General features: G+C 42.1%; 1 protein-coding gene across 1 annotated transcript; it reads right to left on the bottom strand.

The window, feature by feature from the left end:
* Positions 1 to 12,580: 12,580 nt before the first annotated feature.
* On the bottom strand, positions 12,581 to 13,443 carry LOC147450438 (major pollen allergen Ole e 10-like). The gene is made up of 3 exons (XM_086520718.1): positions 13,317 to 13,443; positions 12,958 to 13,230; positions 12,581 to 12,840 (listed from the first exon to the last, which is right to left on the bottom strand). The coding sequence occupies exons 1-3, from the start codon at positions 13,399 to 13,401 to the stop codon at positions 12,803 to 12,805; spliced, it is 396 nt and encodes a 131-aa protein (XP_086376844.1). The 5' UTR covers positions 13,402 to 13,443; the 3' UTR covers positions 12,581 to 12,802.
* Between the last annotated feature and the right edge of the window lie 391 nt (positions 13,444 to 13,834).

Consider the following 13,834-nt stretch of genomic DNA (forward strand, 5'->3'; position numbering starts at 1 on the left):
AGCTTGTTCCACAATCATGCTGACACTGGCAGAAAATGTTTACTTCAATGTAGCAGAAGAGACTACAGCGTATGACGTATGGCAAAAGCTATGTGGTATGTACGAGAAACAAAGTGCTGCTTCTCAGATTTACTGGCTCAAGAAATTGGTGGATTTGAAGATGAAGGAAGGGACAGCCATGTCAAATCATCTGAATGAATTTCACACAATTTTCAACCAGTTAACAGCACAGGAGATAGTCTTTCCAGATTCAGTGAAGGCTATGTTTCTCTTAATCACTTTGCCAGACAGTTGGGATACTTTTCGTACATCATTAAGTAATTCTATCGCGCCAGAAGGTCTTACAAGTGCCAATGTAGAAGGCAGCTTGCTCACAGAGGAAGTGAACAGGAAGAACATTGACAAAGGCAAAGGCAATAGTGCTTTGGTCGTTCGAGGGAGACAACAGTTTAAAGAGAAGAAGGGTAAGAAGGCACAAAACCGAAGTAAGTCTCGTGATTCGAAGTCAAAGGATGACATAGAATGCTACCATTGTGGCAAGAAGGGTCACATGAAGCGAGACTGTACGAAGTGGAAACAAGAAAAAGGAAAAACAAAGAGTTCTGAGCAAGATGAAAAGAAGAGTTCGGTGAAGATTGAAGAGGTGAATGTCACAGGATCTGGTTCAGACAGTGATTCTGGTATAGGAGCTGGTGACATCTTCCTTACAAGCAATCTTGATTCTGTTTTCTTGACTGCAGAGGATGGACATGCTATGAGTGATTGGATTATCGACTCAGGGGCATCTTTACATGTTTCTCCGCACAAAGAGTGGTTTACATCATATGTGGCTACTAAAGATTATGTCAGACTTGGCAATGAGCAGGTTTGTGACATACTTGGAGTGGGAGATGTGCAGTTGAAGTTTCAGAATGGCTCTTCTTTATGGCTCAAGAATGTCAGACATGTTCCAGCAATCCGAAAGAGCTTGATTAGTACAGGGAAGTTGGATGATGCGGGTTATGTGACAGTTTTTGGGAACAGCGCTTGGAAGATCTCCAAAGGTTCGATGACTGTAGCACATGGCAGCAAGTCAGGAACTCTGTACACTTTACATGTTTCAGAGGTTAAAAACCATGTAATTAATGTGATTGAGCAGCCAAGTGTGTCACTGTGGCATCGTAGGTTGGGACATATGTCAAAAAGAGGAATGGAAATACTTTCTCATTATGGTTATTTGCCTGGATTTTCATTTCAAGATTTCGTAGCTCTTGTACACAGTGATCTATGCGGACCAATGCCTAGTTTGTCACTAGGGGGAGCAGCGTATTTTTGTACATTCATAGATGACTATTCTCGCAAAGTATGGGTTTACTTCTTGAAGCACAAGGATGAGGTGCTCAAGGTCTTTAAGACATTCTTGCAGCTGGTGGAGAATCAAAGTGGTCAGAAGCTGAAGTGCTTGAGAACTGACAATGGTGGAGAGTATGTTTCCAAAGCTTTTCAAGACTTTTGTGAAGCAAAAGGGATTAAGCGGGAACTTACTGCACCATATAATCCTTCACAGAATGGGGTTGCAGAACGTATGAATAGGACCATACAAGAGAAGGTCAGAAGCATGTTGTCAAATGCTGAGTTGCCTGATGGATTTTGGGCGGAAGCAGTGGCTACAGCAGTCCATTTGATCAACAGGTCTCCTAGTAGGGTTCTGGATAAGAGTGTAGTGGCCGAGATGCTATGGACAGGCAAGGCACCTTCCTATAAGCATCTCAGAGTCTTTGGTTGTGAAGCTTATAGCCATATTCCTAAGGAGTTCAGAAATAAGTTAGAACCAAAGAGCAAGAAGTGTATATTTCTTGGCTACGGAGAATCGGGCGAGATGGGTTACCGGCTTTGGGATCCTGAGTCCAGAAAGCTTATTCGTAGCAATGATGTGCATTTCAATGAAGCCAAGTTTCACGCTAAGCCAGAGAAGACAGAGGAGATCAGAAGAGTTGTCTTCAGGGAAGATGGACCTAGTGCTAGCACATCAAGACAGCATGGTCAGGCTCAGGAACAGCCTATAGTGGCTAGAGAGGCAGAATCAGTTGTGGTGAGACGTTCTGAGCGTGTCTCCAAACCACCTGATCGTTATGTGCCATCTCTAAATTATGTCATGCTCACAGATTGCGGAGAACCATCTTGTTACAAGGAAGCATTACAAGTGGTTGACTCGAAAAAATGGCAGTTGGCCATGTAGTCAGAGATGACAGCTCTGCATAAAAACCAGACATGGAAGTTGGTTAAATTACCACAGGGCAAAAAGGCTCTACCTTGTAAATGGGTTTACAGGTATAAGATCACCGCTCATAATAGTCAGCCAAAGTACAAAGCAAGGCTTGTTGCCAAGGGCTTTAAGCAAGAACAAGGCATTGACTTTGATGAAGTCTTCTCTCCAGTGGTCAAGATGACTACATTGAGATGCTTTATTGCATTGGTTGCTATATTGGATTTGGTGTTGCACCATATGGATGTCAAGACAACGTTCTTGCATGGTGATTTAGATGTGGAAATTTACATGCAGCAGCCAGAAGGGTTTGTTGAGAAAGGCATGGAACATTTGGTATGCCAGTTGTTAAAGAGTCTTTATGGCTTAAAACAATCACCGAGGGCATGGTACCATAAGTTCCACCAGTTTATGCTTTCTCAAGGCTACAAACGTAGTGAGTTCGATCACTGTCTATATACAAAGAAGGCTAAGGATGGCAGTTGGCTGATCCTTATTTTGTATGTGGATGACATGTTGATTGCTGGCAAACACTTGGAAGAAATTTCAGCTTTGAAGTCAAAGATGGCAAAATCATTTGACATGAAAGACATGGGTGAGGCAAGTCATATACTTGGTATGCGCATTGAGAGAGACAGATCAAAGAAGTTGATTTGGTTATCTCAAACAGAGTATATTGACAAGGTTTTGCAACGTTTCAATATGGAGAAGGGAAAGGCATTGAGTGTTCCATTGCCACCATATGTGAAACTTAGCAAACAAGATTGTCCTGTGTCTGAGGAAGAAAAGGCTGAAATGGATAAGATTCCATATGCGTATGCAGTGGGTAGTTTGATGTATGCAATGATTGCTACACGTTCGGATATTGCATTTGCAGTGGGAGTGGTTAGCAGATATATGTCAAATCTCGGCAAGAAACATTGGGAGGCAGTGAAAGGTATCATGAGATACTTAAAACATACAAAGAGTATGCGCATATGCTATGGTAGTCAGGATTTGTTTGTCAGAGGATACACTGACTCAGATTATGCAGGAGACTTGGATAAGAGGAGATCTACATCAGGCTATGTCTTTACATTGGCTGGAGGTGCCATATCATGGCGATCTCGATTACAAGATTGTGTTACGCAGTCTACTACAGAAGCTGAGTATGTTGCAGCAAATGAGGCATGCAAAGAAGCTATTTGGCTTGGTAGATTGGTTGCAGACTTGGGAATCAAAGTAGATATGCCACAGTTATATTGTGATAGTCAAAATGCTATACAATTGGCAAAGAATCCAGTGTTCCATTCGAAGACTAAGCATATTGATGTCAAATATCACTTCATTAGGGAAGTACTTGAAGACAAGCAGATACAACTGCTGAAGATCCACACCAAGGACAATCCTGCTGATCTACTCACAAAGGGACTTCCAGGAGAGGGCTTTGTGCATTGTCGTGAGTTATTGGGCATTGGATAGATGGCAGCCATGTAAATCTTTGTACATTTATGTTCATAGATTTACAGTTACTTAAAGTGCCACATTGGACTTTAAGTGGGAGGTTGTTGGGATTAAAGCCCAAGTGGCCTCTTATGCGGATATGGCCGGCCGCCCGCCTAACTCACTTACCTCTAACTCTTTGTATATACTAACTTATACTTTGTGAATACTAAGAAATTGGGAGATAACCCTTCTAACAGTTCTCTGCGTACTGTACTGTGTAAGCTCACTGTGTGTGTGTGTGTGTGTGAGAGAGTCGACCCACGCTCCGCTCCGCGACTTCACCTGGCCATATGGATTTGACCATTTCTCGGTCAATCCTAGTGTTTACCTCTTTCCATTGTGTACCCACTGGGTTGGCCCACTGGGAGCAACGAGATGCAATTCGAGCGGTGTCGTTCACTCCACCGCCTTGACACATGGATCTGAGACGCTCAAACGCGCTCTTAGCCCTTTGATTATCATTATCCATATCCTGATTAAACACTATACTTCAGTTACGACATACAAACTTAATGATAATCAATTGCTATAAGAGTATTGCTTGAAACTTAAGAGAAAAAACAAAACTCATAGAAAATTTGTTGTCTATTGAGATGTAACAAAGTGTTTTTATTACTCATACATAATCCATGGCACATAAAACCCAATTTTTAAAAGTGCTTTTATAAGTCAAAAGTCTCAGAAAACCCTGATTCATAAAGTACATCATATATCCATCAAAAAAAGGCTACACTCATTTCAGAGGGAGGGCGTAAGCATCGTTCTGGCTGGGCTTCAAGTCTTTCTAATTCTTTGTCCAAAAGTGCCAAGGTCTTTTTGTCTGTGGATTTCTTCCTCACCCAACCTTCCACAACAATCCTAGATATGTTTTGTACCTCCACTGAAACCTTATGTTTGAACCAATCTGTGCTGTAGTAGTTAGAGAACTCTCCACAAAACTTACAAAATTGCCATATCACCCATCCTATGGCGTACACATCTGTGGCCTTGGTCCATGGGCACGGGTGATTTCCATCTAGTAACTCAGGAGCTTGCCAAGGATGAAGCTTTTGCCAGTTTTCATCGGTATTGTTGGTATTTTGTGTCTCTAAGCCAACACGTAGAGCCAATCCCCAATCAATTATTCCAATACGGGGAGTGAGATCCTTGGTAAAGTCCAACATGATGTTCCATGGATGGAGATCATTGTGGATCACTCCCTCGTCATGTGCGAATCGCAATGCCTTCACCAAGGCATGGATCAACGAGGGAGCATGATTGCACAGGCTCTTGATACGTTTTTTCTTGTCTTCAGAGGGCTGCTCCCATTTAAAGCCTTCAGGGATCTTTCCTTTCCCCTCTTGATGCGCTACAAACGTCGTGAAAGAGCCATGTGGAAGGGGCACTGTCTCCATAAGATCACCTAAAGTTCCCCCATTGAAGTAGGGGAATATCAGAAACCATGGCAACGTTACAGAGTGGGCAATACTCCTCACAATCCCTCTATGGTTGAGATCTACCCCACTTTCTGATGCAAAGCTTTTTCACTGATGCTTGCCCACCCAACTGCTCAGTAATGAGATTATTGATTCGGTTGTTTTGTCTGGATATAACAACAACATTTTGCGGGCAATCTCACTGTATAATGATTGCAATCTAGACTCATCTTCAACAATCTGCGCTATATCGTCGTGATCTAGTGCACTGACGATCGTAATCAACAATTGTGCACTAGTGCGCTATATCGTCGGGATCTAGTGCACTGACGATCGTAATCAACAATTGTCTAATTTTATTTTTGAACTCTATCATTGAAGTAGCAGAAGGATCCATTTTGCCTGAAATGGTATTATTGCAAACAACGCATTGTGAAATATAACTATGTGCCATTGCATTTGGATCTTTTCTACGTGAAAGAAAAAGTGCAGTATAGACCATAGATCTCGTACGCTTTTGCAGTGACACACCTAATCGCAATTGCAACCATGTGCCAATGCCTCACCATACGACAACTTACAAACAGATGCTCCTGTCATTCTAGCAGCAACACACCTAGTCGCAATTGCAACCATGTGCCGAAGCATGAATGACTGGGAGCAACATGAAACATAGTCACCCTACGCTTTTGCAATGACACACGTAGCTGCAATTGCAACCATGTGCCAGTGCATCCACGCACGGTGACTTCTTTCAAACAGATGCTCCTGTCATTCTAGCAGCAACACACCTAGTCGCAATTGCAACCATGTGCCGAAGTATGAATGACTGGGAGCAACATAAAACATAGTCACCCTACGCTTTTGCAATGACACACCTAGCCGCAATTGCAACCATGTGCCAGTGCATCCACGCACGGTGACTTCTTTCAAACAGATGCTACTGTCAATCTAGCAGCAACACACCTAGTCGCAATTGCAACCATGTGCCGAAGCATGAATGACGGGAAGCAACATAAAACATAGTCATCTTGCGTTTTTGCAATGACACACCTAGACACAGTTGCAACCATGTGCCAGTGCATCCACGCATGGTGACTTCTTTCAAATAGATGCTCCTGTCATTCTAGCAGCAACACACCTAGTCGCAATTGCAACCATGTGCCGAAGCATGAATGATTGGGAGCAACATAAAACATAGTCATCCTACGCTTTTGCAATGACACACCTAGTTGCAATTGCAACCATGTGCCAGTGCATCCACGCACGATGTCTTCTTTCAAGATTCAAGCATATGAAGCATTATGAAATTATTTGAGCACACATTAATGCATTAGATGCTACCGTCAATCTAGCAGCAACACACCTAGTCGTAATTGCAACCATGTGCCGAAGCATGAATGACGGGAAGAAACATAAAACATAGTCATCTTGGGTTTTTGCAATGACACACTTAGCCGCAATTGCAACCATGTTCTAGTGCATCCACGCACGGTGACTTATTTCAAACAGATACTCCTGTCATTCTAGCAGCAACACACCTAGTCGCAATTGCAGCCATGTGCCGAAGCATGAATGACGGGAAGCAACATAAAACATAGTCATCTTGCGTTTTTGCAATGACACACCTAGCCGCAATTGCAACCATGTGCCAGTGCATCCACGCACGGTGACTTCTTTCAAACAGATGCTCCTGTCATTCTAGCAGCAACACACCTAGTCGCAATTGCAACCATGTGCCGAAGCATGAATGACTGGGAGCAATATAAAACATAATCATCGTACGCTTTTGCAATGACACACCTAGCCGCAATTGCAACCATGTTCCAGTGCATCCACGTACGATGATTTGATAAAAGAAATTTTATACCTTTAAGTTTTAACGCAAAAAACTCAAAAAAACATCAATAAAATAAGGAAGGGTTTTAAGAATTACTGCTACACTGCTTTGAGAATGTGGAAAGCTGCTAGAAAGTTTGGTGAAGACTTTTCAATGTACCTCTTTTGTGAAAAAGACAAGCACCGGCGTCGCCTTTATATAGCCACGGCGGGCCCGACGGGCTACGAGCCGGTCTCCAGGTCTCCCTGGAGGTCAAAAAAGATGAATCTCAATTAACATAATATTTGTTATTTTGCATTTCAGTTGTTATTAACCTGAAATTATAGTGTGATCACGCCATTTTGAAATCCCTGCTGGTAGTAGATCTCAAGGGAGGCACAAGCTATGGAGGAGGGAGGAAAGATTCCCATATTGGCTCCTACGTGTTTGAATGTTCTCTCTCTCTCTCTCTCTCACACACACACACACACACACACACACACACACACACACACACACACACACACACACACACACACACACACACACACACACACACACACACACACATGGGCTTGGGCCATGGACATGTCTCTTTAGTTGCACAAAGGATGAGAAGGAAATTTGGGAGCCACAAGTGCAGGCACCCTTAGCAAGAACAGAGTCGGTGATCCACTTGCACCAAATGGAGAATAATTACTCTCAGTAGGTATACACAACACTGGGGATGAACTTTTGCTTCTTTGGGGTAATTGAGAACCACACAACTTAGTATCTCTCCCTCTCTCTACGATGTTGTTTCTCGATACCATTGCAACACCTTAGCTTCATAGGACGAGTGTCCAACTTTTCAAGGTTAAGGAAAAAACTAAACCTAAAGATTTTTAGGGGTGCATGCACACCCCTTGCACCTCACATACATTATGATCTTAGATCTTCCTGATTGCGGCTGTCACCAAGGAGGCAAGGCAACATACATAATCCCCTAGAGGTGGAAATATCATCGCAATTGCAACACAAGCAAAATTTCCATCACAGCCATTGGATGGACACACAAAGAGGTATCTAGCCCACTAGCGTTAAGTAAAGGCATGCAATGGATTTTATGCACATAAGTCAAAAGCTAAAGCATAAAGATGGTAAATCTTGTCAAATCTCGTAGTTTGATTAGATAAGCACAGGCTCAACTCGCAAAGACAAGTGCATAGAAAATGGGTTCAAGAGAGGGCAACATAAACTGGCATGCACGCAACAAATTTGTTTGGCTATTAAAACTGCAAGGCCGTCAGGAGGAGTACTTCATGAGGTAAGCACTGATTTTTACTTTTGTGGTAAGTGTGCTCAATAGCTATTGTTTGCAGGAAATAAACATGTATGTTACCATAAATATTTTCCATAATTTTGTAATTTAAGCATTCACAACACAAGCACTACTAGTGAAAAATATCATAAGCACTACAATTTTGCTAAGTACATTTTCAGCAAAGACAAAAGATAGGTTTGCATACCACAATCAAGCAAGGCTTGAGTGAGAAAAAAACTCAATAAGAAGCACAATTTCTCCTCAAGCGACGTATTGGCAAGAGAACCTGGATTGAGTACGATCGTCAGGCTTGAGATTTACTTTTTACATCATTTTTTCAAAGATTTATGAATGATTTCAAATTGCAGAAGATTTTCCAAGAGGTTAACTTTTGATGCAAAAGCAAGGCCACTCAATAACACTTCAATATCTCAAGGAGATAGCTCTCAAAGGTGTTTGGCATGGCTAGCTCTTTGCACTTCAAGTAGCTAACACACATCAATTGTGGCTCCTAGGAAAAACAATTATGCACTTAATTTGATCGAGACAATAATCTAGGGTATCAACTCAAGTAAGCCGGTAAGCATGTTCTAGTTTACAACTTTCAATTGATCTTGTAGAAGCTTTTACTATGCCAATTTGAAATGCAAAGGTTGCTTTGATCAAATCAAGTATGGCAGTTAGATAGTTGCAATTTCAGAGCTATCTACTCACAATATTTGGCCAGGGCTACTGGTATATGCACGAGGGGCTATTTGCAAGATAAATGAGAGTATGTCCTTTGTAACACAAGAGAAAAATATGATGGAGTCTGCTAGTTCTAGGGTAAGACCGGGTAGGCCAAGGTCTAGAACATACATGCATTACAGAGGGTCCCTATTATTAGCAAGGCAAGGCCTATATAGGGCACGGTTGGATGGAAAGATGCATGCTCTAATCCCTAATCTTCACCGGTATTAGATCTCAAGGGAGGGAGGAGCTATGGAGGAGGGAGGAAAGATTCGCATGGCTCCTGTGTGTTGAATGTTCTCTCTCTCTCTCTCTCTCTCTCTCTCTCTCTCTCACACACACACACACACACACACACACACACACACACACACACACACACACACAATGGGCTTGGGCCATGGGAATGTCTCTTTAGTTGCACAAAGGATGAGAATGAAATTTGGGACCGACAAGTGCAGGCACCCTTAGCAAGAACAGAGTCGGTGATCGACATGCACCAAATAAAGAGAAATTACTCTTAACATGTATGCACAATAGTGGGGATAAGCTTTTGCTTCTTTAAGGTAATCAAGAACCACACAGCTTAGTATCTCTCTCTCTCTCTCTACGATGTTGTTTCCTGACGCCATTGCAACAACCTTAGCTTCATAGGACGGGTGTCCAACTTTTCAAGGTTAAAGAAAAACTAAACCTAAATTTTTTTAGAGGTGCATGCACACCCCTTGCACCTCGCATACATTATGATCACAGATCTTCCTGATTGCAACCATCACCAAGGAGGCAAGGCAACAGACATAATCCCCTAGAGGTGGAAATATCATCACAATTGCAACACAAGTTGGGATGCCAAAATTTCCATCAAAGCCATTGGATGGACACAAAGAGGTATCTAGCCCGGCACTAGCGTTAAGTAAAGCATGCAATGGATTTTATGCACATAAGTCAAAAGCTAAAGCACGAAGATGGTAAATCTTGTCAAATCTTGTAGCTGGATTAGATAAGCACAAGTTCAACTCGCAAAGACAAGTGCATGGAAAATGGGTTCAAGCAAGGCAACATAAACTGGCATGCAAGCAACAAATTTGTTTGGTTATTAAAACCGCAAGGCCGTGTCAGGAGGAGTACTTCATGAGGTAAGCACTGATTTTTACTTTTGTTGTAAGTGTGCTCAGTATCTGTTTGCAGGCAATAAACATGTGTGTTACCATGAGTATTTTCCATAATTTTGTAATTTAAGCATTCACAACACATGCACTACTAGTGAAAACTATCATAAGCACTATAATTTTGCTAAGTACATTGTTAGCAAAGATAAAAGATAGGTTTACCACAGTCAAGCAAGGCTTGAGTGAGAAACAAACTCCATAAGAAGCACGGTTTCTCCTCAAGCGACGTATCAACCAGAGAACCTCGATTGAGAACGATCGTCAGGCTTGAGATTTCCTTTTTTCATCATTTTTTCAAAGATTCATGAATGATTTCAAATTGAAGAAGATTTTCCAAGAGATTAACTTTTGATACAAAAGCAAGGCCACTCGATAACACTTCAATATCTCAAGGAGATAGCTTTGAAAGGTGTTTGGCATGGCCAACTCTTTGCACTTCAAGTAGCTAACACACATCAATTGTAGCTCCTAGGAAAAACAATTATGCACTTAATTTGATCGAGACAGTAATCTAGGGTATCAATTCAAGTAAGTCGGTAAGCATGTTCTAGTTTACAACTTTGAATTAATCCTGTAGAAGCTTTTATTATGCCAATTTGACATGCAAAGGTTGCTTTGATCAAATCAAGTATGGCAGTTTGAATATAGTTGTAGTTTCAAAGCTATCTACTCAGAATATTGGGTAATCAAAGGATTTTTAATCAGATGTACGATTTGGCAAGGCCGATTCTCAATGAAAACTTGACACGGTTGACTTTCTCTTGCCTTGACATCTATTTGTCAACAGGAAAAGCTGCTGGATATGAGCACGAGCTCCATCCTACCTTATCTTTTTCATGTATTTTTGTGAAGCAAGGCTTCAATCTTCGGCATATTGCATAGAAGTTTCCCAAGTTTGGCATATGCTATTAGCATATGGACTATGGGAACCTTGGTACCATGTCTATTTGATTTTGTCTTAGAGGTGGGTATGACCAAAGCCACGATGGCATGTAGGGTACATTTGATAGCTCTAAATTTTTCATCATACAAGGCTACGAGCCAATTGCAAGCAAAGACAACCGCTCTCAAAGAGGCTAAAAGGTTAGTACATTTCAAGTTATGCTTGTTTTTTCTGTAATTTCAAGTTTTATTTACTAAAGATTTCTCTAATGTGCAAGCAAGGTGCTTTGCCAGCTGTCATGCAAAGCAAGGCTTCTATTATGTACCAAGGTCCTATCCATTGACTTCAGATCATGAATAATGGCACACATATTTGGCACTAAGTAGAAATAAGGTCACATTTTAAGTTTGGCAATGACACATTGTGATGTATCCATGCCATGTCATCGTGCAAGGCACGTATCAGTAGCTCACAAGGTTGAGATTGTCATTGAATGCAAGGGCTTATCAATCTATTTTTCTCATATGCATGCAGGGCATGCGAATAAGATGGCACAGTTACATACACTCCATCATTTTTTACGCTTTTGCAATAACATTAGCTTCTCTGTCCAAGAATAATTGAGACTGATAGATGGGATTCCATCTCATTGTATATGTATACAATGGTGAGCACTTTACATCATTGGCTCTATGCACAAGATGCAACCAATCCTAATAACAATTTCTACCGGTAGCTAGTATGCATGGCCTAGCTATCAACAACCAACTAATTCATGGGAAGACATGAATAGATTAAGAGCGCCTCCATGCAAATCATATCTTGCGTAAACACTTTAGAGAATGTAGTACGACTTTTTTCTTGGAGATATTTGACATCTTTCTCCTATGGGGGCATGTGTGCAGATGCGTGCGTGCATGCGCGATGCAATGCGGTGCACTGCGATGTGTGTGAGGAAGGGGAGGAGCACGAGAGTGTGGGTGGAGAAACCTCTAGAAGTGTATAAGTGAGGAGCTCCTTATTCATAAATTTTCTATCACCTAAATGTGGTAGATTGGTTATTATGGCTCCCTCTTGAGTAATAGATCTTGAGTTCAAGACACACTGGATAAATCTATGAGGTCTTTTTCTAGGTTTCTTGGGAATGATCCTACAATGTTACAACTTTTGTTCTGATGTGTGTGTGTGTGTGTGTGTGTGCGCGCGCACGCATGCATATGCACATGCACACGTGCAACAACATCTCTTATTCTACTTAGAAAGTGTTGGAGAACCCTCAAATTTTTCTCAAGTTATGATGCATTGGTGCTATGAAAAAGCCTCTTCACTTTGGAGTCTATAAAGGCATCACAAACTAATTGCAATGCATTCCATATATATTGTCACAAGGTCAACCAAGCAAGACTACTCTTATCTTTATGAAAATATATTGTCATTATATCTTCCACATAAATACCGATGCAATAATCTATAGAGAGACCTTCGCAAGGGTGCAAGGACGTGAACAAATGGATCAATGATAAAGTGGATGAAAATAACTTATATTTTTAAACCTCTTGTGATTTTGTCATATGTCTCAGAGATATTGCTATGGAATAACTAATTGATTTTAAAGGCCAAGCAAGCAAGCTCGTGCTTCTGCAAGACCAATGGGGGGAGAGAGAGAGAGAGAGAGAGAGAGAGTTGGTTTTTGGGTTCATAGAAAATTCACAATCGTGTGCTGCATGCGTGAGAAGCACACGCGATGAAGCCGATCAGGGAAGGCTGGGGTAGCGGCAGTGCGCAGAGGTACCTGTGATATTATAAATCGACAAGTTCAGCAGCAAGACATGAATATTATAAGAAGAGAAAAAGCAGATACAGGCAGTCATAACTCGAGCAAGAAGAAGACATGGCTGTGATTACATACTCGGATCCTTGAAGACGAGGGCGGCGTGGCCGTTGAAGTCGCAAGGCACGTTCTCACCGCGGGAGTTGCGGCGCTGCCAAGAGGAGTTGATAACGTAGGAGGCGTGCGCAAAGGGCGTGTTGGGCTGGAAGCAGGTGCCCGCCGGCGGCACGATGGGCCCGCAGTCGTGCAGGATGTTCTCCGATGTGGCCGCACCTTCCTGGCACAGCTCCTTCACCACGATCTCTGTCAGGGCCTCGGCTGTTTGGCCTTTGCGCGCCACACACCAACGTTCTGAAATGCCCACAGCAATATCAACATTTCAATGGCGCCGTCATGACAACCATTTACATGGCGCAACGCATCACAGCATTACATACCTGCTGCAGCGCCGGAGCCCATATTCAAGAGTAGTAGACCTACAGCCAGAGCCGCCAGGGCGAGCAGTCTTCCGAGTTGCGCCATTTGCTTGAGCAGTCCTAAGCGTTTTGATATGCAACTAATACGTCTAAGGAATCCCATCTCTACCTTCTCTTTTTATACCAATCCAATCGCACACATAAGTATTATAAAAGTAATATATTCACTACGATGACCATGACATTCCCAAAATTTTCCACACTTGATGGTTGAAATCCCTTGACTGGACGTGAAATGTAACTTTCCTTCTCAAAGTGGGAAATCACATTCCCACATTTTTTTCCAGGCGTGACGCTTGAAATCACTTGATTGGACTTCAAAGGGAATACCAAATTCCCTCCCAGGTAGCTTCTCCTCAAGTTGGGAACAGCAAATGGAAAGAACTTTCCCTCATCATCAAAAGAGGGAAGCTATCGGTGTGATTCACACTGGCTAATAATCTCATGTAATATATATGTATAGATGAAACATCTTCCAA

Source organism: Adiantum capillus-veneris, chromosome 9 (genome assembly GCF_014529385.1).
Source record: "Adiantum capillus-veneris isolate H3 chromosome 9, ASM1452938v2, whole genome shotgun sequence".
Lineage (NCBI taxonomy): Eukaryota > Viridiplantae > Streptophyta > Polypodiopsida > Polypodiales > Pteridaceae > Adiantum > Adiantum capillus-veneris.